The sequence below is a fragment of the Bombus huntii genome, chromosome 11 (assembly GCF_024542735.1).
Source record: "Bombus huntii isolate Logan2020A chromosome 11, iyBomHunt1.1, whole genome shotgun sequence".
Lineage (NCBI taxonomy): Eukaryota > Metazoa > Arthropoda > Insecta > Hymenoptera > Apidae > Bombus > Bombus huntii.
Window position 1 is genome coordinate 2,997,468 of NC_066248.1, and position 23,560 is coordinate 3,021,027.

Sequence of the window (23,560 nt, forward strand, 5' to 3'; positions counted from 1 at the left end):
TCCGCAGAAATTTCTACCTTCATTTCCGTGTGGCTCTCTTCTACCGAGTACCTCTTAAGCGAAGCGATTAAAAAGCACGTTAAAAACTCTTCTTCGAAATTCGGTATCGAAACTTTCTTTTACTCAAAAAATTTCCACGATATTCAAGAAACCTTAGACGTATTTTCTTCTGAAAGGTACTCGTGTTACAAAATGCACCTTCGAACGTTTAAACTCTGAACAGAACGTATGACGACAGCAGCTGAGATAAATGAAAGATCAGAGATTTAACGACTAATCATTTAAAACGTGTTCTTAAAAGCATAGGAAATTTGTGGCGAATCATACTCGACGAATTACCGAGTAACAATCGCTCGTATTTATTATTATACGTATAAGTAAAGTCGCATGAATGAAAATATGTCCGTAATAAACGAACGAACGAATAACCTTCTCCGATCCCCTGATAGAATCGTAAAACGATCAATTACATTGAGGCGCAGCGGCCGTCGAATTGCCACGTAATTATTGAACGCAGGAATTCCAATTAAGAAAGCGAGCGCGAACGCATTAATTACAGGGCGATAAGGAAGTTTTGAAATCCGCTTTTTCCCCTTGTCGGCCAGCGGAGGATCGAGTCGAGCTGTAAATTTCAGTCAGCTTCGAGTATCGATTAAAAACGAGCGAAGCTCAAGACGCATTAATTTCTCCATCGGTTCAATCTGATCTGGTCTTAAACGTTTTTCATTGAAGGATCCGTGAAGACGATCATGCCACGGGGATAACTTCTTCTTATCGTGCTCTCTCTATTTCTTCTCCCCTTTTCTTTCGCTCCAATTTCGACCATCGAGCAAATGAAGACGCAAAAAGGTGAGCAGAGAGGAGGGAGAGGTAGATAGAAACCGATGGAAAAAAAAAGGAAAAAAAAATGGTTGGAAAGGAGAAAGATGGGATTCGAGTGATTTATCGAGATCAGTCGGAGAAAATTTCGTATTCAGCGAATACGTCGGTCCGTCGGTGGTGAATCGGTTGCCGTAACTCATCATTTCCCTCTGTCCTCCGTGACTTCCGTCCTAGCGCCTCCGGCTGCGTTTGACTCTTTTCGTTGCGCGTTATCAGTACCGCGAGATTATCGTGAGCTTGTTGTCTATTGAACTATGGACAGTGGAATGGACGGGTGAAAGGGGATGAATTTAAGGCGCGTTTCGATGAATTCGATTAAAACCGCGCTCTCGTATACGCGTCACGGGATCGTTCGTTCGAGTGAATTCGATTTCCTGGGATAAATACGCAAGCTCGATGAACTGGCTTCGCTTCAAATATTTCTACATTTTGTTTGACGGGATTGATAATAAGCAATTTAACAAACCGGTGATATAACGGTTACTGATATTAACTTCATTAACTCTTGTTTGTTAATCATTTTAGATGTTTCGAAATTTAATTTCCTCTTTGGTGTCAGGTTGATACGACGATATAAAAATTGGATACACGGAATCGATTTAACGGAAATACGAATAGTTAAATAGTTCGCGTTGCTTGCAAGAAGCAAACGAGAAGATTAAATACTACGTTTTAAAGTATCTGTTCGTTAAATTTCCTACAAAGTTGAAATTTCCTGTATACGTAAAGCTTCGTTTATATCGATTGCTTAAAACAAATCTCAATCAAATCCGAATGAATAATATGTCTAAAAGAATAATTTGTCTCGTGTTGTTTAAGAAGAACGGAGAAGCTGCACCGATGAAATTAATTTTTCTCATTAACGTACAACAAGTCGCGCTGAAACAAATCACGATTAATTTAACACCCGGTTCATTAATTAATTGCCAACGAAGCACTCGCTCGAGGCGACATAACAAATCACAAGGGTTGCAGGCTCGGCGTTAATATTGATATATATTAGACGCGGGCTTTATTCAGTGGTGATAAGTTACGCGGAGGACGATGACAGTAAAACGGACCGAACAAAACAGACCCTTGGGGGGGTGAAAAATATCAGGGACGCGAGAAACGGGGAAAACCGCGAATCGCGTTTTCATTGTCGTTCCGCTGATTGATGAAAAATCGTGATTCGTTAAATTCTAAGCTGGGTCGGGCTGGATTATTTCAGTATGGCCGGGACACTGATATATTATATTGTGGTTTATTGCTTGCTGGTTAGGGGAGGGTTCGACCGCCAGTGTAGAGAGATGGATCGACATTCGAAGGGGTGGTAACTAGCACACGTCAAAGCTAATAGAATGATCTATGCGTCTCGCGATCGTTTGATTGAAATCCACGTCGGGTCAACCGATGGTGTTCCTCCGATAGAATCGAATGGTTCTCTGAATGCAGCGTGAAAGAGAAAAGGATGACATACGGCCGAGTCGCGTGACTTTTCAATGAATTTAGCGCCGGCTCGATCGAACCTGACGAGACTTCCGGAATATATGCTCGTTCGGGAACGTGATCGTGGAACGTTCGTCCAAATTGTGAAAAGTAAATTTCCTTCCTCATAACTTACCACTTTTGTAAGCGCCAATTCCGATGATTTAATTTTTTTAACTTTTATCTGAAAAAGAATATTCTCCTATTTTTAGTTTCAATTTAAAAATATTTGTTTTACTAAGATAAGAGGAACGCTATCGCGGCCAAGATCATCGAAATGTATTCCCTTTTAGTGGCGTGTTCCTTTTACCGTGAAAGTATCAGCCACTGAGTTTGCTACCGCCGGTAAAACCTACTCAACCCTAGAAACCGCTAAGGGTTGGAAGTTTCGACATTGGGATTTAATGGATACCGAGATTGGAGCGAATCGCGCGATTATCGTTACGTTTTAGATCCAGGACTGCATTTGCCGCAACCTCGACAAGATCGCCGCAATGAAAACAACGGATTGCAGGTTTTGTTGCTCGCGGCGCGAGTATTGCTAGACACGGTATTAAGCGAGACGTATTGTTTCCAGCCCCGGATATCTTCGAAGCTATAGCAGTTGACCTGAATTACGAAACAGACGCGACGTCTAATTTGTCGAAACATATCTTCCTTGACAGCAACATACATACACGCAGAGACAGAGAGCAAGGAAGAATCTTAAAAAACACAGTGCAAGACGTCCGAATATTTGCGAGTCATCGTATGTATTTTGTATTCGACGAATGGTGTAATATATTCTATTCGTTAATTATTTGTTATCGTTAATATTTTATTTGTTTAATATGTAAAAGCGAAAGATATTCGGCAAGAACTCGCCTTCTAAACTATATTATTTCGCAATTATCCGGGAGTTTCCGAAGGTTTCTCAAGCCTTGTTCAATTTGTTCATAGGACAGGCCGCGTACATCTTTCATTTTCACGCTGGAAACGCGTCAAGCGGAAATCGCTTTAACACAAATAATCGTTCTTTTGCCTTCGTTAATACGGCTAACGTTGACTGACACTGACAAGTATTACAAGCGGCGCCAGTGTCGAACCGAACAACTGGCTAAAACGGTTTCCTGGAATCAGTTCGAGTAACCTCACCATTAATCAACACCTGCTTCAAACCCCTGTTTCTCAATTTCTCAATTTCCTGGAACAACCCTCGTTTTTCCATAAAATAAAACGTTTCATTATCAACTGTCGTAAGTTCCGAACAACTCTGTCCTGCGATATAACGTATCAATCTCTGGCGATTCGTGTCGTGTTAACAAAAGAGTCACCATCGTAAGGGAGCGTAATAATGGGATTTCGTGTTTCAGCGCGAATCGAGACCAAAGAGATATTTATTTCATAGGACAAGTCGCGAGGATCTGAATCGTAAAACTCGTACCATGCCGCTGCTCTATAACGATGGCTGCGATCGTAAAAGTCAAAGAAACAAAACGAAAAGGAGAGAAAGATCCTCGGCGAAGACTTCGAGTAAACGTTGTTAAAGAAAAGCGCTCTGTCGGTTTTCCACCAGCAGCCGTGAATTTCTACGATTTACACGTACACGAACCACACCGTTCTTCTTCCTCTCTCTGCCTCTCTCTTCCTCTCCTTTTTTCTCTGGTAGTTCGTTCACGAAGCTCGCTAGCGCACCCTTAATGGAGGCTGCTCGCTCGCTCGCTCGCTCGCTCGAGGCCCCGTTAATTAATTGTAATGCCGCGCCGATTCAGAAGCGCATAGCTTGACTGCTGCCGGTCGAGAGTCGCCGCTGCAAGGGTGGTTCACCCCTCGCGACCAACCTAGGGTGGGGAGATAGGAAATCCGGGGAGAATTACGCCCCGCGGTAATTAGTACTAATAAACGAGGGGCAGAGCCGTGGCACACGCGTGCGAGCCTCGTTCCGCGGCAAGCTCCGATGTTTACGCGAAGGGGGCAAATTATTTTTCAAAGTGTCACTCCCCTCGCAAGCCTCACCCCCGTGCTCCACCTTTTCTCCCCTTCTTTCCGTTTTCATACCCCCTAACCCGATACCATTCGTTTTCGTGGATTCGAACCGAGCAGGGGACAGGATAAATTGTGTCCCTGCTTTTTGCGAGCGAGTTTATTTTTTGGCGGATTCTCTGATACAGGATTGCGAGGGGAGGGCGATTGAATTTTCGGGATGAGGTGATTCACTAGTTTGGACATAACCGAGGGTTGGAGCCCGGCAAGCGAGATGATTTGATTTTTGTCGGAGATTGTTTTGTTAATTGTTAATTCGGTTGATAATTTCTGACTGGGATGGTGAGTTGCGCGAGTGATGCTTTGGATATTTCAAACGGCATAATCGTACATTTCACTAGATCGAATTAAAATCTGTTCTTTCGATGATAACATTTATTTCGTTAATGAATCTCGCTTATCGCTCTTCGTACGAAAACGTTTGTTACGGGATAAATGACGAAAAAGCGTTAGATTGAAATTTCTACTAAGTATTTGTCGGGGCAACATTTTCTATAAGATTTTTTATAAGAAACTCTGTAACGAGGATTAACTATCCAGTGGTCTTTAGACAAGCTTTCTATCGATAAAACCTGTGCTAATCCGCTCATACGAGAAGTATCTCAAATCGGTGGCTTAAAGTTCTTTCGCGATTTTGCCTCGTCTCTACGAATGAATATGCATGCGGCACACCGCCGTGTGCCCGTGAGATATTTGCCGAAAGATTTTATTGCGTTTCCTCGTATTATGCAAACAGAAATGCGGCTAGTACAGACGTAAAAATTCTTTTTTTTAACTCCGTTGAAGAGGCTACGTTATTCCAATATGTACGACAAAGTGTAAAACACCACTTGCGTTTTCAGTGTACATAGTGTACGTTCCCGCTTCGTTATAAAGTAACCAAGAGTATGAAAAGAAATCTACGCCAAAGTTTTAATTTTCCTTTCCATTAAAACGAAAGATATCTTTTAAATCTTTTACATTTAATTGCGAACTCATTTTGCATGTTTCATTAAAATTCAGCGAAAGATAGCGACCCAGTCTTCTCACAACATTTCCTTAGGACCAAGAGGCATAAAATATCTCAATAGGAATACGCGGTTAAAAAATGTTCTTCGTTCAAGAAACTGTTCCAGATTCGAGAATCGTTTTGACCGAGTTCTAGAATTCGAGGGTTGCCGATATCGTATACCTCGATGCAGGAAAGATTTTTTCCTCTATCTAGTTCCATATCTTTAAAGCTGAAATTCTTGCTGATATCGTGCCCCGTAAGTGCGGAATCGCCGATATCGAAGACCTGCCGGCCTCGAGATTCTGGATGTCGTTCTTATAGAATCCTCGCGACCTACAGTCATCAGTATCGAACCTTACGACGGACAAGTTTTGTATTGAGTTTCGTAACACAAAATCCTTGGCATCCAGTTCCTCCGTACCAGGCTTATCGTGTTTATAGAACCGAATGTCTTCTGCTATCCATTTTTTATCCGTTGCGTCGTGAAGTTATTCCAGCGACCCACAAAACTTAATAGAATCTGTATCACGCGTGATCTTTTCGCATCACGTACATATTTTCGTACGTCGCGAACACGCTTCGTGTTTCTCACTCTGAAGCAAACGAACGAGATAAAATAAATATTACAGGGAGGAGAATACACACTCGCTGTTCGTGACGAAGAAACACTTTTAGGTTTCAGCACGTCGTCGATCAATCTCATATCAGCACAATTATCCGTATTTACAAATAGCGAAATTTTTCGTGTAAAACGGTGTACCTTTTCCCCGAGCGAAAGTCCAACACGGCGCAACACATAAATACACGTTTCATCAAAGTTGGAATTGGACACTTGGCCGGTCAGTTCGTTAGCCACGATTGCTTTTTTCCGACCGATAAAGGGGTGTCCGCGGAGGCCGCGCGGCCTCTAAAAAGCGCGTTTGTTCCAGGCCGGTGGCAATTTCATCCGATATCGTAAAAAAGCTCAACTGCCGGTACATTCAATTCGCGAAGCAACGGTCCGCTTTAATGCCGTGTTTCGCGGCCATTTTTATAACCGCGAACACCTGTTTTCGCGGCAGCTTTGCCTCGTTCCTCGTCGTTTCGTCTCGTTTTTCGTCTACTTGTCGCTCTCCACCGTTTCGTTATAAACGAACGTGCGTTCTTTTAACTTTCACGAGACGCGATACAATCATAACAATTCGCTGCGAGTCCATAAACTATTTGGTCGTTATCGAAGTCAGAAGAGGATTGCACCAGCCGGTCAACTTCAACCCCGTTATCCGTCCGGTTATTTACTCAGTAAACATCCGGTGACCGATGTTGATTATCCTTTGAAACACGTGTGACCGTTTTACGACGCGGCACACGATCGAGCGTACGATGGAAATTGCTATTTACAAGACGATAATGGAGTAGGTCGCGGGCGAACCTCGCGAAACTTCGACAATAATATTCGATATTACGCTAATAGGATATTAATAAATGGCAAGCAGGCTTTCAACATTAACGATCCCGGTATTCCGGTTGCATTAAACATTTGATGGCTGCTACTTTGCGCCGTAAATTTTCCGGTCTTACAGTTTTTTAACGACCCCAGCGTTGAACGTTTCGATGCCGCTCTTGTGAGTAAATTTTCCGGTGTTTCGTGTTTCCTTTTTCTCTCTTTCTTTCGCCATTTTTTCTTCTCTTTTTTACGAGTTTCTTTTTGCCCCTCAACCCCGAAACCTGGCTTTTTTCTTTCGCCAAGAGAAAAAAAGGAAAAAAGTAGGGGAAACTCGACCAGCTTCGCGTCACGTAAATAACGCTAGAGATCGTAAAAACACGACACGGGAAGATTAACTGGGGAATCTCTTACCCTTGACGGGAACGATGTTTCGGCGAATATGGAATAGCGGGGAAAGAATGCGATTCGACGAAAATTGAGTCGAGAATGAAAATTTAGACGGGCCCCTTTACGACCGTTTTAGGTGGTTCTCTTTAAGCGATTTCAAGGAGGAAGTAAGTGATATAAACCTCTTACGACCGTGCGTATCCGATTAAATTAAACGATTCTCATTTCGCGGTATTTGGTTCTGAAGATTATAGGCCGTGGATTTTCAACAAATCTGGCAATCACGCGTAGAAATTTTCATAAGAGCTTCAAAAAGTATTACGGTATAGTCACAATAGCAACATTTAACGAACTTTGCTTCAGAGTTATATTATTCCAGCGAAAAATCGCATAATAAAAATAAAATATCGAAATAATTTTTGGAAAGTATCTTTACGATATTTCTCTAGAGGATTGCGCAATGAATAAAATCCAAATTGTTTAAAAAAGAAAAAGGAAGCAAAAGAAGAAATACAGCAAAAGTCAGGGAAAACTAAATCAATGAACATATTCGTTTGCAGAGCAACGAAAAGGAGGCATCGTGGTCGCAAAATTCCCCTAGTCAGGCGAGATTTCGATGACTCTTCAGACGAGGTAGTGTCGTTGCACGATCGACAGCTACGTTCGATAGAATTTTACGACATGGAGCATAAACCAAAGTATTCGGCAAACAAACGCGGCACCACAAGACATAGATTTTCCAGTAGGACACGAAGAGCCGCGACAGCACGCAAGGAACGTGTATGGGATCACGGAGTGATCCCGTACGAGATCGATGGAAATTTTTCCGGTGCTCACAAAGCCCTGTTCAAACAAGCCATGAGGCATTGGGAGAATTTCACTTGCGTCAAATTCGTCGAAAGGCTTCCTCAAGAGCATCCTAATTACATACTGTTCACGGAAAGGCCGTGTGGGTGAGTTTATTCATTCATAGATAAGAAAAGAAAGAATATTTAAATACTGGTTTTCCGAAGAAACTCATTTTCCATAGCACGTAGCAACTTTGATATTCTATCGTTGTAATAGTTTCGGTTCGTCAGAAAATTACATATTTTTCTATAGTTTCTTGCGTAGCAAGAGAATGTGATGGAGAAGATAGTATCTTTCGATGTATATCGATCTACGATTCATTTGCAGAATCTTTTTCATTTCGCTTTTGAAATAACTTCACAGATGTTGCTCGTTCGTCGGGAAACGAGGAAACGGTCCGCAGGCGATAAGTATCGGGAAGAATTGCGACAAGTTCGGAATAGTGGTTCACGAGTTGGGCCACGTGGTTGGCTTTTGGCACGAGCACACGAGACCCGATCGCGATCGTCATGTACAGATTATCCGTGACAATATCATGTCTGGTAAGTGAAATTTTTCCACCGCCGTCACCTCTCTTCCTCCATATATTCCAACAAAGTATAGTTCAAATAAAGCCAAGTTACAAAAACAAACTATTCTATTTTCATACCTACCTAAGATCCCATACACGCTAAGGATGTTTCATTCTAACCATTAAAGGAACGTATAAACGTACTTTAACGATATCGAATCACAGCAGCGTCGTTTCGCGAACACTCTGACGTCGTTACCAGCCTCCGATGTTTGGTGAACGTGAGAAGGATCCCGCACGAGGGGCATGGCTTTTTGGTACGTGCTTGACTCTCGATTCCGTTTCAGCTAGGAAATGGCCGTGGCGCGGCTTTACCTTCGCGAATAGGCGAATAGATATCCGTTTTAGATTAATGGACCAATTTGGCAACGGGGTGCCTGGCAAATCTCACCAATCATTAGCGATGACAACTAATCGAGGGCCGGTATTCTAATATTTACACACGATGTGACAGTCCCTGAACGGGTGATCGCATCCCGATTAATGGATACTCATAACAGGAATGGTAACGAGCTGTTTAATTAGCGAGACCCAGCACCATCTGTTTAGGCGGTGAAATTACACCTTCGGTCACGCAAGCTCGCCTCGGCTCGACAAAATCGCGCGAGGAACGCGCGTGCCGTTGTTGTGGTTTCGTTAAGGTTACTGATCCATTTTCGATGATCAAACAAAGATCGAAACACCGGCTGCAACCTATACGATCGAATAACACTCGAGACTCCGTCGAAACGTGGAATATCGTCGGCGCGACGTTGCCAGACTTTGTGTATACCGAAAACGATTGACAATGTCGAATGCCGCTTTGGAAGCAACTGGATAGTCGATGAAATCGACCAGCTTTGTTTCTTCGATGGCACGTCGAGTTACCAACTACAGTTACACAGAGACAGTTATCTGACGCTAGTTCCCGATGCTGTAAGCGTCAGATGTTTGTCGATTCGAAGTGGTCAATTTGGATCTCGGTTGACGATCCTGACCTCGTATTTCGAATGTTTGCGTGCACGTACGATATAATGCGCGATTATACGTCAGACATGCGAGAGCGTACGAACGTTAGAGATTAGTCTGTATCGATTTGCGTGCGTATATTGCATTAACCATCGTTTAATGGAATTTTAAAAAATTCTTTGTAGGTCAGGAGTACAACTTCAATAAACTGACAGAGGAGGAAGTGAATTCACTTGGTTTGCCGTACGATTACGATTCCATTATGCACTACGCGAAGAACACGTTCTCGAGAGGGACGTACTTAGACACGATTTTACCAATGGAAATTCATGGCAAGAAGCGGCCTGAGATTGGTCAGAGACTTCGACTCAGCGAGGGGGATATCGCTCAGACGAACCTTCTTTACAGATGCTACAGTAAGTTAATAAAGATACTAGTCATTTTTGCAATTACTGGAAACGTATCAGGATGCTTTTACCACAGCATTGATTGTAATTATCGATATAGCATATTTTTTTTTTTTTTTTTTTTAGTATATTACAGAGACCAGTATTTTCAGCGAAACAATTTACCATTAGCTATGAGCTTTTGAGTAAATATCTTCTAATTTGTATTTTCACAGAATGTGGCAGGACGTTTCAAGAAAACAGTGGGAGTTTCGGATCACCGATCTTGGATCATCCGAACAGGTCACCGCCAGTGGAGGGCGAACGATGCGAATGGAGAATCACGGCAACCCACGGCGAACGAATAGTCTTGAACATCACGTCGCTCGATATATTTAAGAGCAATTTTTGTCGCAGCGACTACTTGGAGATCAGAGACGGATACTGGTTCAAAAGCAACGTGCTGGGTAAGTAGAACGCGTGATAACGAAGCCAAAACACAAAATTTATACTTATCCCCGGTCCGACTGTATCGCGGGTATATATCACGAATATTGCATTCACCACGGCTAAGGAAATTCCTGCTGGCCTTATTTCGACGTTTCTATAGAAAATCCTGTTTACGAATATATCCACTATTTCTTCTTTTTGCATGGCAATAATTAACGGGCAGAAAATGATGTTTCTAGAACAAAGAATACGATAGCAGGTTTCGTTCGAAATAGTAATTTATCGAAGGATTTAGTTTGTCAACGTTATATAAGATTTGTATAATCCTTTATGGTCCTGCACACGGTCAATATGAATATCGTATTTTACTTGATTGGATTTCGGGTTTTAAGGTGATCCCGATATGCCGCTATTCGCAGAGGGAGAGACACATCGTAGAACTAGGTTTATGGAATAACCGATGTTTCAATATTATCGTACACGATTATTCTCGTGGTTATTATCGAGTTCAATGAATTCTACGAAATTGACGAAGATCTAACAACAAATATAGAGCACTGGATTAACCATCGTAATTCTCAGCCCTCCATTTCGAAAAATCGAAAAATCATTCGAACGCAATATCAGAATACAAGTCGATGCCTCGAGTATATTCATCGAGACTCTCGTAACAACAATTTAATCGCAACACAGGTCGATACTGCGGAAGCGGAAAGATCCACGAACCGGTGGTTTCGACCGGAAGTCGAATGCTGGTTACATATGTGACGTCGAACCATCAGACGGGACATCGTGGGTTTACTGCGAGCTACGAGGCTGTGTGTGGCGGTGAAATCGAGGTGGAAGACACAGGCCATTTGGAATCGCCTAACTACCCGGAGGGCTATCAGTCGAGCAAGGAGTGCGTCTGGAAGTTGTCCGTTCCGCAGAACTTCCAAGTGGCGCTGAAGTTTCAATCGTTCGAGATCGAAAACCACGACAACTGCGTGTACGACTACGTGGAGGTGCGGGACGGTCATAACGCGGACTCGCCATTGATCGGGGTTTACTGCGGTTACAAGATACCGCCGGACATTAAGTCCACCGGTAACAAACTTCTGGTGAAGTTCGTTAGCGACGGGTCCGTACAGAAGGCTGGGTTCTCGGCCACGTTCATGAAAGGTACGCTCCAGTTTTACGTTCCATCGAGTTTCAATGGCTGTCGATTGGATTTGCTTTATCCTTTTATCTTATACCAGTAATCTTTGGCTAAGGTATCTTCGTGGTAGTAGATGAATTTTGACAGAGATTCATCGAAGCGTGAATTAAAGAGAATATAGAATAGAGCGAATTTTTCCAAATCGATCGAAGAGAGTTTAATTGATGCTTTCGGTACATTTTTTTTTTTTTTTTTTTTTTTTTTTTAGAATTCGACGAGTGTGTTTTGATCGAGCACGGCTGCGAACATAATTGCATCAATACTTTGGGTGGATTCGAATGTTCCTGTAAACCTGGCTACGAATTACATTCCGATGGAAAACACTGTGAAGGTATATTGTAGAAAATATTGAAAAATTCTTCTTCCTTTTATTTACTCTCTTTAGAATTATTTGAGTGCCAGCAGATTAGAATTCCGGTGTATCTCTTTACGCCAGTTGATGTACACTTATGTCCGTCAGATGCCTGTGGCGGAGTATTCGAGGACAGTAACGGAACTATCACGAGCCCCTCGTTTCCGGTAACTTACCCGGGAAACAAGGATTGTGTCTGGGAAATCATAGCTCCGCCTCAATATCGTATCACGCTGAATTTCACGCACTTCGATCTAGAAGGCAATAATGCTCGTCAACAGGATTGCGAATACGATTCTGTGGAAGTAAGCAGCAAGCTCGGAGACGATCTTTTGAGAAAACATGGTATTTTTTGCGGTTCCAGACTACCGTCGTTGATTACCTCGGAGGGAAACTCTTTAAGAGTGACATTCACGTCTGATAATAGGTAAATCACTTAAATTTTGTTATTAGCTGGTTTATAAATTTTAAAGGAACTCTAACTTAGCAAAATATATTCTTTTCTGATATTCTCTCTCTCTCTCTCTCTCTCTCTCTCTCTCTCTCTCTCTTTCTCTCTCTCTGCGATTACAGTATTCAAAAAACTGGTTTCGCCGCCGTCTTCTTCACGGACATGGACGAATGCGCGAACAACAACGGTGGTTGTCAACACGAGTGCAGGAACACGATAGGATCTTATCAATGTTCGTGTCACAATGGTTTTACGCTTCACGAAAATGGCCATGACTGCAAGGAGGGCGGTTGCAAGTATGAAATTGTCGCACCCATGGGTACTATAACATCGCCAAACTATCCAGACTATTATCCCGGCCTTAAGGATTGCGTCTGGCACTTTGTTACCAAACCAGGACATCGTATTAAATTAGTTAGTATCTAAGAATCGTTTTATAATTTTACTAACTAGAATTTTATTTAATTGCGCGAAAATTTATAAATTTGATGCGATTTCGAAATCATCCAGGTTTTCAAAGTCTTCGAGATGGAATCCCATCAAGAATGCAATTACGATCATATCGCTATTTACGACGGCGATTCACCGGATAGTCACGTTCTGGGGAAATTTTGCGGTACCAAAGAGCCGCATCCAATCCTCGCAACTGGGAATCAAATGTATATGGTATTTAAGAGCGATGCTTCCGTCCAAAGGAAAGGTTTCCTTGCGACTCACAGTACAGGTAAGAGTGCCATCAATTTAAACGAAGTAATCGCACTTTCGTTATTAAGAATGTGACTTACTTCTGTAAGATTTCCACCATAACATCAATCTTGCCTTTAAAAGCACGACCTCTTTCGTGCTTCGCGCGATTTTTCATAAAATCTCGTACGACTATCAGAATCGCACGAGAAATATCAGAAAAATGTTGTGCTTGAGTGAATTTTCTGTTTCAATGAAAAAAATGTACAAGCGTGCGTGATATATATTTCCATTAAGAAACAATCCAAATCTACAGAATTATATTAAAAATTCCGAAAAAGACAGATGTCAGTGTTAATAATCGATCGAAGTCAATAAATGAAAGTATCGAGGTGTACTGTGCTTTCCGAAGTATCTGAAGCGATTCATTTTACGTCTGCGATAGTATCGAGTAATTTAAGATGTTAGGTACAATTTCGTTCACCTAATTTCGTTCTACAGCTTGCGGTGGCCACTTGATTGCCACGACTGAAGTAAAGCATTTGTACTCTCATGCGAAGTACGGCACCCACAATTACGATCACAGGACCGATTGCGATTGGGCGATCGAGGCACCACCTGGCAAAAACGTACATCTCACGTTTGTCACGTTCCAATTGGAATCAGAGAGCGACTGCAATTACGATTTCGTCGAAGTTTATTCCGGTTTAGATACGTCTGGTCTTCTGTATGGGCGATATTGTGGAAACAGCGTAAGTCTTATCTTCTGGTTCGAATGAAAAGTAAAGTTCGCTTTTACGTATCGATGCTTGAACACAGTCCAGCCATTTGTATCGACATTGAATTTTAATATGCAATTCATTTATTTCAGAATACCACCGACTTCATATCGATAAACGAGGCATTGCTGGTAAGGTTCAGAACGGACGACACGATATCGAACAAAGGTTTTATGGCGCTATTCGTTGCGGTTGATCGTCAAGACAGCGGAGAAAATTACGGAGGTTCGGAGGACGAAGATGCGGACGAGGAGAATCTCTGATCCGTGACAGGCCTCGCCAATCGACTGGGCTACGGATTCCACATTGGTTCGCTCTTGCAGAATAACGAACAAGGTGAAGGCGAGTAATGTCTAATTACTCGTGCGTAAACGTTTCAAACGTTTCGATGGAGTCCACGTAGTCCTTGTAAAACGTGAATCTTGCTCGATCGTCGAGGCCGTGAATCTTATTCTTCTGACGAATTATACGTTCGAAGGAGGCGAATCGATCGAATATCGACCGACAGTATCGATCCTTTTGGACTTAAAGATTTGTATTTAACGATTAACGGGTGAACGAAGAAAACATTGCCCAGAGTTAATCCCAAGTGTCTCGCATCAAGGATAATTTATTCCGTCAGCGATGGCGTTAGTTAACGGCTTAACCATTTGGAGTAGCGATGTAACGACCCTGAAATTCGGCCTAGGGTCAAGGCCAATCGTGCCATTGTATGTTTAGGTAGAGCGCATTATACTGTTAACTACTATGAATTGTCAAACCCAGTGAGAAACAGCAGGTTCAAGAAGGAAGGCGAAACAACACGCGATTTAGTGTTGCCAAAGTGATTTTCTAATATTTAATCGAACAGTATCTTTATCGGTGTTCGGAATTATTCTAAGTAATCGATATGAATACAATAAGAAGGCATAAAGGAAAAGTTTACGAGAGGAACAAACGTAATCCAGAATTATAGTCGACGTTGTTCTTTCAAGCACTGCCCTATACCAAACGATTCGATCACGTTGAAAGATCACTTTTTTCTCGACTATGTACGATTCTTTCGAATTTTCTTCTTTCCATTTTCACTATTTCCCTATTTTTAAATAAAAAATATACTTTTCGAAGCGTTTTGTTCAAATGTACGCGGATAAACGGTTCTAATGTCGCTACGCAAGAATATCGAACGAAACCGAGCGTGTTTCGAATCGAACGAAAGGAAGAAAATATGACGAGAAGTTTTTCGCTCGAATCTGTTCGATGGAAACCTTCCATACAACTCGTGCAAATACTTGGAATAATCTAGATATAAATTTAGACATAGCGCTGATCAATCTTGAAAAATCAGCGATAGAAATTTTACGGCGAATCTCTCGAGCGGCCGGTTTCGATTGAAACTGATCGACGTTTCCGCGAGGATTTCGCCGAGCGTTTATTGTACATAGATAAAAGTTTAGATGTAGACGTCGTGCCGTTTTATATCGTAGTCATAGGATCGACGACAAAAAATAAAATGTCTCGCTATCGTGTGAATTGATAGATTTCTGACGGTTCTCAGGCTCTGTACTTTCGTCTGCGTTTCATAACGAGATATTTAAAAATAATTGTAATAATGCACGCAGTAATTTGTTGAGGAATGAAATTATTCCGACGATACCAATCGACAGATCTATAGACGTACGTTAAATTAATGAACTAGACAATAGTATCTGATACAAATGTCATTGGTACCCCAAGAAAGTACAGCTAGAACAACTAGATATCTTTAATCATTTTTTCGTAGATATCGATACTGGAGTTGCGATACGAGTATTGAACACTTCATATTAAACTTACAGCTAAATGGCGAGAAAACGTATTTTAAGATCGGGCACGTATCCTATCGAACTCATCGAAGTACTCGTGTTTTTGACAGAACGAAACGTTATCCTTTGTACACTGTGTATTGTTTAAGGAAAATGATATTGTGCAAAAGATTATTCTGTAATTGTCAAAAAGAAAACGTTGTTCGAGTAACGATATTCTGAAATTTCCAAACTTTTGGTCATTTTTCTACATGATTCACTGCCCGGTGTACAATTTTCACGATGGTGCACAGAGATTTAAAAGAAAAAAGACGATATATTTTTACTTTGATATTATTTTTTAAATGTATCGTACGATGAATATGGCTTATATTATTTCGAGCAATACCTTGTACGTGAATGCAAGCAACAAGATATACGACAAACTTTGAATTTCTTTTGCAAGTGTACATGATGTACGAGCGAGTACGCGCATAATGTTGATCTTTCAAAAAAGAAAGAAAGAACAATTCGTATGCCTAAAAACACACAGTATAGATAATAATACCTTTATCTATTATCTGACGATAAGAGCAATATTAAGCGCCGCGTCAAGTTCCTTTTTGTAAATTATATGTGATTTATTTGTTCTCAGAAATACACGTTATAGGCACTCTATATATTACTAAGCAAGTATATACAACTAATATATGCGTTTCTTCTATTGAAAAATAATCCTCTACCTACACGAATTCCTCTATCCTTCTATCACGCTTGTTCATTTTGCTAGCATTTGATAGCTAATGACATTGCTGTCGTATTAGATATTCTGACGAGTCAGAAAATAAAAAAAGAATCTATCGCAAAAACTATTGATTATCAGGTATTATTCGATCCCGGCTAACGACCAAAGTATTTTGATTCGTAACCTAATGTCACTTTAATGATCAATAATTGACTATTATTAAATGTCACAAGTTCAGGATTAGTCACCGATAAATATGGTAACTCTGGTCATTAATGGAGAATACTGACTGTCAAAATGATTTCAGGTAAGTGTTCTTTAATAATTTTATTCCAAGTGAAAACCTTAATTTTGATAATTCTACTTATTTTTTTCGCTGTTTCATATTAAAAACATATAAAATTTGAAAAAATGAAATCTTAAAAAACTAATCGATCAAGCAGTTATTTGCGTGAATAGAAATGAGGTATAAGATAAAAAGCCTTGGATCACTGGCTTACTATATTTGGAGAACAAGATCTCTGCAAATACAAGGACAATAAGCGCGTGGTCGATATGTTACATCATTGTGCAGTTGTACCGGTATCGATTATGTTAATGTAGAAGATCAATTTCCGTGATCATATATAAAAAAACAATATTACTATAAGATACAGATTCATTTTATATACCATATAATAATCAATAACATCGAGTATTAATTTATGAAGACGCTAATTGTTCAAACATTTCAGTCGCATAAAATTTCCCTGATTACAAACAACACGAGTTATACGTTGTTATTTGAAATTTTATGCTTATATAATGCTTTAAAAATTGCTATTATGCTCTAAAAACATCAACAAAATCAGTTCAGAGTTCTCTCAGGGAACAACGTAATTTTTGCGTGCACGTCATACAAAGGAGTTATTCCCAGAGGGAATACTCTGTGCCCCACCCTGTAAGTTCTCTAGAGAAGAGAATCGTCACGATTTACCGCTTTCCTTACGCGAGAACCGACCGTCTGTGACCAATTTTAGAAAAAGTGAACGGTCGAGTAGCAGAAGCGTTCTCTCACGGCGAGTCCCGTCCTTCTTTGTCACTTCTGCATATCAAAGAACATCTACATATATGTATGATCTAATATTAATAAATACAGAAAAGATACAAAAGTGACGACCAATATGTTGTATTACTATTTCGTTCTGAGGATTTTTGGTTTTATAGATTGGCTTTTACGAAGTTATCGATTCATTCTCAGAAATGGATACAATCTGACGAAATATGACCACTTACGTAATTACACAGTCGGTCAATATTTCTGCTTGTTTCTGAGTCTATGTAACGAAAAAGGATATAAGCGTATGATTGGAAGAGATTATTCGTTTATTTACATTTTAAATCATTGATAAAAAGCTTGTTCTAATATGTAAAGAGAAAATGAATGTTATACATTTTTAAATAAGAAATTATTTTGGCAAAGAATGAAACATTTTCATTTGATTGATTCCGCAATTTCCTAGGGTTTGCACATACAGGTAACTTCTGAATAGAAATTCTGCGACGCAATGTCTATTATTAACCAATGGACAAGTTCAACGCCCATATCCAACCGCAGTGGTTTTGCAACTAAGAATAAGTGTCGTGTTTTTTTGCATTGCTCTGCAGAACATCCGTTTTTCACGAGACAATGCAAATTTAAAGATAACAAAATGAAATACATAGCGATAACAACATTTTTAAACGCTAACTTCTATGATACTGGATATTTTTTTAATGAAATATGTAGAAGAAAAGAATTTGCAATTTTGTGTTAGCAGAATAGTAATACAAGTATGTACTACTTTGAAGCAACTTTCTCTCGCGTATCTTTCCGCAAGTGCATCGCGAAATTCTGATGACAATCTCTCTGTGACACACTCTGATCGAGAAAATCCATTTATAACTATATAATATTTGCAACGTGTAATAGAAATTGTCCTCCGATCAATCTTTATAGAAAGTAATTCTCAATAAAATCCTTAACAACAACTGCAACCGTGCGCGAAGGACTTTGTGAAATGCATTCTTTATTAATTAATATGCAAACAAGGTTCAATCTCTTAATGTTGTAACAGAAACTCTAAAAAACTGTCCTATTTTAAAACTTAATAATTAATACTAGACTTATATTAATTACAGCCTATAGTGTTACAGCGTGTCGTCCTGCTATCTGTGACACTTTTTGTTAATGAGGACAAGACTACATTATGCATACATTGTATGTATGTATGCACGTATGTATGTAAGTTCATATGCATGTATAATAAATGCAAAGGTCGTACATCTGAGCAATTTAAAATGTCTCCTATCACAACTAGTTAATACAAGAGATTGTCATTCTTAAAAATAAATTTCGATACGATCTAATAATCTTTTACGAAACTTAACAAACATTTGTTAGAATATTCAAAACTAACCGTTAAGATGCTTGGACTTTGTTCCATTGCACGATAAACCCGGTCCATACCTGAATAAAACAGCATTCTGCGTAACGAATATTTCCTTGCTAATCAATCGTTATCGAGTCAATGAACAGAGCGTTACATACCAATTTCCTTGCTGTGCCCGTCGAAATTTGTAAAATCAATAAAATAAATGTCGCATGACAGGAGGCTAGGTACTATATTTTGCACGTAGAAAACATGCGTGAAGGCGTTGTGGCGTTCTGCGGTCTTCTGTCAACCAATCAGAAACATGGGTGAGGTCACTAGCGACCAATGATTGTGCGCCAAAGGAGTAGAGGGTCAGGGGTATAAGATTCGGTGGCAAGCGTCCCTCGCGCATTAATCGTTTGGTTTTCGACCGTGCATTGTGTGTGGTTGATAGCAGAAGCTCCATTACTTGCTCCAACTATCGACTATTCACTTTCTACAAGAGCGTAAAGCAAATCCCTAGACTTCAAAATGGTGAGTAAACATTTTTTGAGAAATTCTGCTCGCGGGAACGATTAATTTTATCAGCGGTGTTATTCATGAAAAGTGACTTGATGCACCGGCCGGCTCCGCCCTTTTCGTTGCAACTCATTTAATATCTAAATACTGTTAAAATAGTTAAAACATTTATATCTCGGATAACAGTTATGCTTACATAAAACATAATTTGTAAAATTGGTTGTAGAATGTATGTAGGACAAAAAAAATGAAAACTAGGCATTTCTTTGTTTCACGTTATCGAGCGGCGGGGGAAATGCGCGTCGCGTCGTTTTGAGCGACGCGATCGATACTTCGTGAATGATGTCTGTCAAATATCTTTTATACAGAAACCGGTTTAAATGTCATTGAAATTAAAAGCAATACGCTCCACGATGTAACAAAAAATATTCGGAATTATCTTCAATAAAAAGATGATAAAAATATATACTAGTATTATTTTATAAATCCAGACTGCACAATTTAAATTTATTTAAATTTTTTCAGCGTGAATGTATCTCAATCCACGTTGGCCAGGCTGGAGTTCAAATTGGAAATGCCTGTTGGGAGTTATACTGTCTGGAACATGGCATTCAGCCTGATGGTCAGATGCCATCAGATAAAACCATTGGAGGAGGTGATGACAGTTTCAATACTTTCTTCAGTGAAACAGGTGCTGGGAAACACGTTCCCAGAGCGGTTTTCATTGACTTAGAGCCAACAGTAGTCGGTATGTAATTATTATTTCCATATTAATAATTTTTGTATATTTTTTAGAATAAATTAGATAAGTTCTTCATTATATCAATTTTTGTTGTAGACGAGGTTCGCACAGGCACCTATCGTCAGCTCTTCCATCCAGAACAACTGATCACAGGCAAAGAAGATGCAGCGAACAATTATGCTCGTGGGCATTACACCATTGGCAAGGAAATTGTTGACCTTGTTCTAGATCGTATTCGTAAACTCGCAGATCAATGTACTGGACTCCAAGGTTTCCTCATCTTCCACTCCTTTGGAGGTGGCACTGGCTCTGGTTTCACATCTTTGTTGATGGAACGCTTGTCCGTGGATTATGGAAAGAAGTCGAAGCTGGAATTCGCTATTTACCCAGCCCCACAAGTTTCCACTGCTGTGGTCGAACCCTATAACTCAATTCTCACCACCCATACCACTTTAGAACATTCCGATTGTGCATTTATGGTCGACAATGAGGCTATTTATGATATCTGTCGCCGTAATTTGGACATCGAAAGACCTACGTACACGAATCTGAACCGATTGATTGGTCAAATCGTTTCTTCGATCACTGCCTCGCTTCGTTTCGATGGCGCTCTTAACGTTGATCTGACGGAATTCCAAACTAATTTAGTACCTTACCCAAGGATTCACTTCCCTCTGGTTACTTACGCCCCGGTCATCTCCGCTGAAAAGGCGTATCACGAACAACTTTCCGTAGCGGAAATTACGAATGCTTGCTTCGAACCGGCTAACCAGATGGTAAAATGCGATCCTCGACACGGAAAGTATATGGCGTGTTGTATGCTGTACAGAGGAGACGTTGTACCCAAGGATGTTAATGCAGCCATCGCAACTATCAAGACTAAGCGCACTATTCAATTTGTCGACTGGTGTCCAACTGGATTCAAAGTTGGCATTAACTATCAACCACCTACCGTCGTACCGGGTGGTGATCTTGCTAAAGTGCAACGAGCTGTCTGCATGTTGTCGAATACTACTGCTATCGCAGAAGCTTGGGCCCGACTTGATCATAAATTCGATTTAATGTACGCCAAGAGAGCATTTGTACATTGGTACGTCGGCGAAGGTATGGAGGAAGGTGAATTCTCCGAAGCACGTGAAGATCTTGCCGCTTTGGAGAAGGACTATGAGGAGGTTGGTATGGATTCCGCGGAGGGTGAGGGAGAGGGAGCCGAAGAATACTAAACTGACTCTCGTTGAGATTTTTGAATAACGTACAATTCGAAATAAACGAATTGATTTGCAGCTGTGATTGTTCATATATTTTACCTGTCCTTTATGTATTTTCCTGACCTATTCAATAACTTTTGTGAACAATTGAAGTTGAGTAGTTCATTTAAGTTACAAGTTACGTTAAAAAATAAATCAAGCATGTTCTTGCAAGATTTAAAACCAGTAAAACTAATTCGAATATGTAGTAGTAAAGAATATTTGACATTTTTATGCATTCAATAAGATATTTTATCGTTTCAATAGCAAAGAATTGTAAAGAAAAAAAGATTACGAAGTTATTTATGTTAAAGATGTGTTGTGATATGAATTTATATGTTTATGTCGAAAGATTATATGACTATTGATGTCAGGAAAGGATGATATGTTGAAATATAAGAACACGGAAATTTGTGGTTTCTACGCATTGTCAATACTTATTAATGAATAAATAGATGCACGAAGATTCTCTTTAACATTTCAATTTAATTTATAAGACAATAATGATATTATTTGCAATAATAGTATGCAATATGGAAACTTTAAAGGTGATAAAGATAAGAAAATTAACGTCATGAAAATATTACTTTTATTTCATATCGTTAACTATTATAGTCTAGTGACTAATAAATTTTACATTAAACCTTTTTTTCTACATTTTGTTTATACAAAACCTGTTTCATCCGGATAGTTTAAACGTGTCATCTATGATAGTTCAATCGTTCTAAAATATATATTAAAAATACCTATACGCAAGTATGACACGTATGCCGCATGGTAGTTTGCCTAATAATTTATCGCGTCTATTTAGACTTTCTTATTGCATATACGAGAATATCTCTCCTAATTCTATCCCATCTTAGTTTCTTACGCATCGGTTCATCTCACTTTATTCCAATAACAAGAATAGATATCTTACTAAGAATCCGCCATGAGTCGAGCTCCTTAGACTTATCGCGAACACGCATGCGCAGTACGACAGTGCACGTTGCTGCATGTCGGTGTGCACAGTGGTGTGTAAGGCGGTATTTTGTTAAAAAAAAATTGGCGGTTTCGTTGGGATAAAAATTGTGCAAATGTTATCGACAAGTAATTAACGTTCGCCCAAATGGATCGCTTGTCTATTCAGCGTTGCGACGAGTAATATGAGTGAGTGAATGCAATATTACTAAAAGTTTTCAGTAACGTTTCCCTTGGGAAAGAATGTAAAAAACCCATGGTTGGGAATATCGATACGATACTACGATCGATGCATCGAAACCGAATTGACGGTGACTACAATAAACGTTGAATAAACTTTATTTGAAATCTATTTGGACCGATGCCTCGGGTCAGGTGTATCGATATATTGTTTGCATACCTACTTGCAAGGCAAGAAGCTGTGCCTTGAATGTATGCAGTGGAGTGCAGCCCCTCCAACTCGAGTTCTCGTTGCAACGTTCTCCGGTTTCCTCAATCACGTTTTTTTTTCTACTGTGCTGAATAATACATTTAAACAGAAACCATTTCAAAGAATGCTAACTTTATTTCATGACTACTTACGATAAGAATGAGTGAGTATTCCGATGGAATACGCGACGTTTCAACAACTTTGTATATTCTTGTGTGCTTATCTTGTAAAACGTAAGCCGGAGCGTATATGATACGAGACTCTTGTATTTCTGATAAAATGTACACACTTGGACGCTCTACCTGTACAAATTGCTTATGTATGGTGTGTATACATTAACGCCTCTAAATGTTGTATCTACACGTGTGTTCGACTAATGTGTTCAATGTTGAAGATAATTCAGGTAGAAAGACTCTACGTTGTGTTGCGTCTAATGCATTCAGTACGATTAATTCTTTTCTGTGACGTGAGAATTCAAAGAATGATATGAAACATTCGGTCACGTAGATATTTTTTATATTTCCGCGTATGTGAGATGTAGTATCTTATACGTGGCAGGTAAATTATGTGAAAGACATTTGACAGTTTTGAAATAGAGAAAAGTATCTTTATAAATAATAGTCTAAAGGTTATATTTTTTATTCTTTCGTTGTTTCTTTGTAAATTTAGTTATAACTGGGCATAACTATTTTCATATTTACAAATAAAGGAGAATATATGAAAATATTTGATATATTACATTCATTAAACTTTCCCCAGTATCATAATGATTTAGAATAGTGTCAGTAAAGTAGGCATGTAAGTACAACTGTAGATGTTTATTGACATTTGAAATATATTATTAAGTTTAGTATTCTTGATTTTGTCTTATGTTTATGATGTATATAAAATATACATTGTAAATATATGCGTTATAAC

At 39.7% G+C, this 23,560-nt stretch overlaps 3 protein-coding genes and 2 long non-coding RNA genes across 9 annotated transcripts in view; 3 read left to right on the forward strand and 2 right to left on the reverse strand.

Annotated features, from left to right (window-relative positions):
• The window catches only part of LOC126870973 (bone morphogenetic protein 1-like), a 49,843-nt gene extending 33,544 nt beyond the window's left edge, over positions 1 to 16,299 (forward strand). The window contains exons 5-15 of the mRNA XM_050629236.1: positions 7,736 to 8,128; positions 8,388 to 8,566; positions 9,729 to 9,959; positions 10,166 to 10,396; positions 11,073 to 11,540; positions 11,786 to 11,908; positions 12,038 to 12,356; positions 12,503 to 12,794; positions 12,891 to 13,104; positions 13,566 to 13,816; positions 13,936 to 16,299. Of these exons, the coding sequence (XP_050485193.1) occupies positions 7,736 to 8,128; positions 8,388 to 8,566; positions 9,729 to 9,959; positions 10,166 to 10,396; positions 11,073 to 11,540; positions 11,786 to 11,908; positions 12,038 to 12,356; positions 12,503 to 12,794; positions 12,891 to 13,104; positions 13,566 to 13,816; positions 13,936 to 14,106 (2,872 nt within the window). The 3' untranslated portion in view covers positions 14,107 to 16,299. The remainder of the gene's footprint in view (positions 1 to 7,735; positions 8,129 to 8,387; positions 8,567 to 9,728; positions 9,960 to 10,165; positions 10,397 to 11,072; positions 11,541 to 11,785; positions 11,909 to 12,037; positions 12,357 to 12,502; positions 12,795 to 12,890; positions 13,105 to 13,565; positions 13,817 to 13,935) is intronic.
• A 696-nt stretch (positions 16,300 to 16,995) lies between these two features.
• Positions 16,996 to 18,979, reverse strand: LOC126871017 (uncharacterized). Its single transcript, XR_007691502.1, has 2 exons — positions 18,921 to 18,979; positions 16,996 to 18,839 (listed from the first exon to the last, which is right to left on the reverse strand). It is a non-coding gene; the product is annotated as an uncharacterized LOC126871017 (long non-coding RNA).
• Positions 18,980 to 19,116: 137 nt separating this feature from the next.
• Positions 19,117 to 21,288, forward strand: LOC126870995 (tubulin alpha-1 chain). Its single transcript, XM_050629311.1, has 3 exons — positions 19,117 to 19,278; positions 19,789 to 20,011; positions 20,102 to 21,288. Exons 1-3 carry the CDS (start codon positions 19,276 to 19,278, stop codon positions 21,226 to 21,228), a joined length of 1,353 nt encoding a protein of 450 aa, XP_050485268.1. The 5' UTR covers positions 19,117 to 19,275; the 3' UTR covers positions 21,229 to 21,288.
• Positions 21,289 to 21,439: 151 nt separating this feature from the next.
• The window catches only part of LOC126870971 (klarsicht protein), a 118,454-nt gene continuing 116,333 nt past the window's right edge, over positions 21,440 to 23,560 (forward strand). For 2 of the 5 annotated variants that reach the window (XM_050629231.1, XM_050629234.1), the window contains exon 1: positions 22,831 to 22,966. In XM_050629231.1, coding sequence (XP_050485188.1) covers positions 22,960 to 22,966 — 7 coding nt within the window. In that variant the 5' untranslated portion in view covers positions 22,831 to 22,959. Of the gene's footprint in view, positions 22,402 to 22,665; positions 22,806 to 22,830; positions 22,967 to 23,059; positions 23,201 to 23,560 lie in introns of those variants that run through there. The other 3 variants (XM_050629232.1, XM_050629233.1, XM_050629235.1) reach the window with 3 other exon arrangements.
• Positions 21,825 to 22,937, reverse strand: LOC126871010 (uncharacterized). Its single transcript, XR_007691495.1, has 2 exons — positions 22,795 to 22,937; positions 21,825 to 22,730 (listed from the first exon to the last, which is right to left on the reverse strand). It is a non-coding gene; the product is annotated as an uncharacterized LOC126871010 (long non-coding RNA).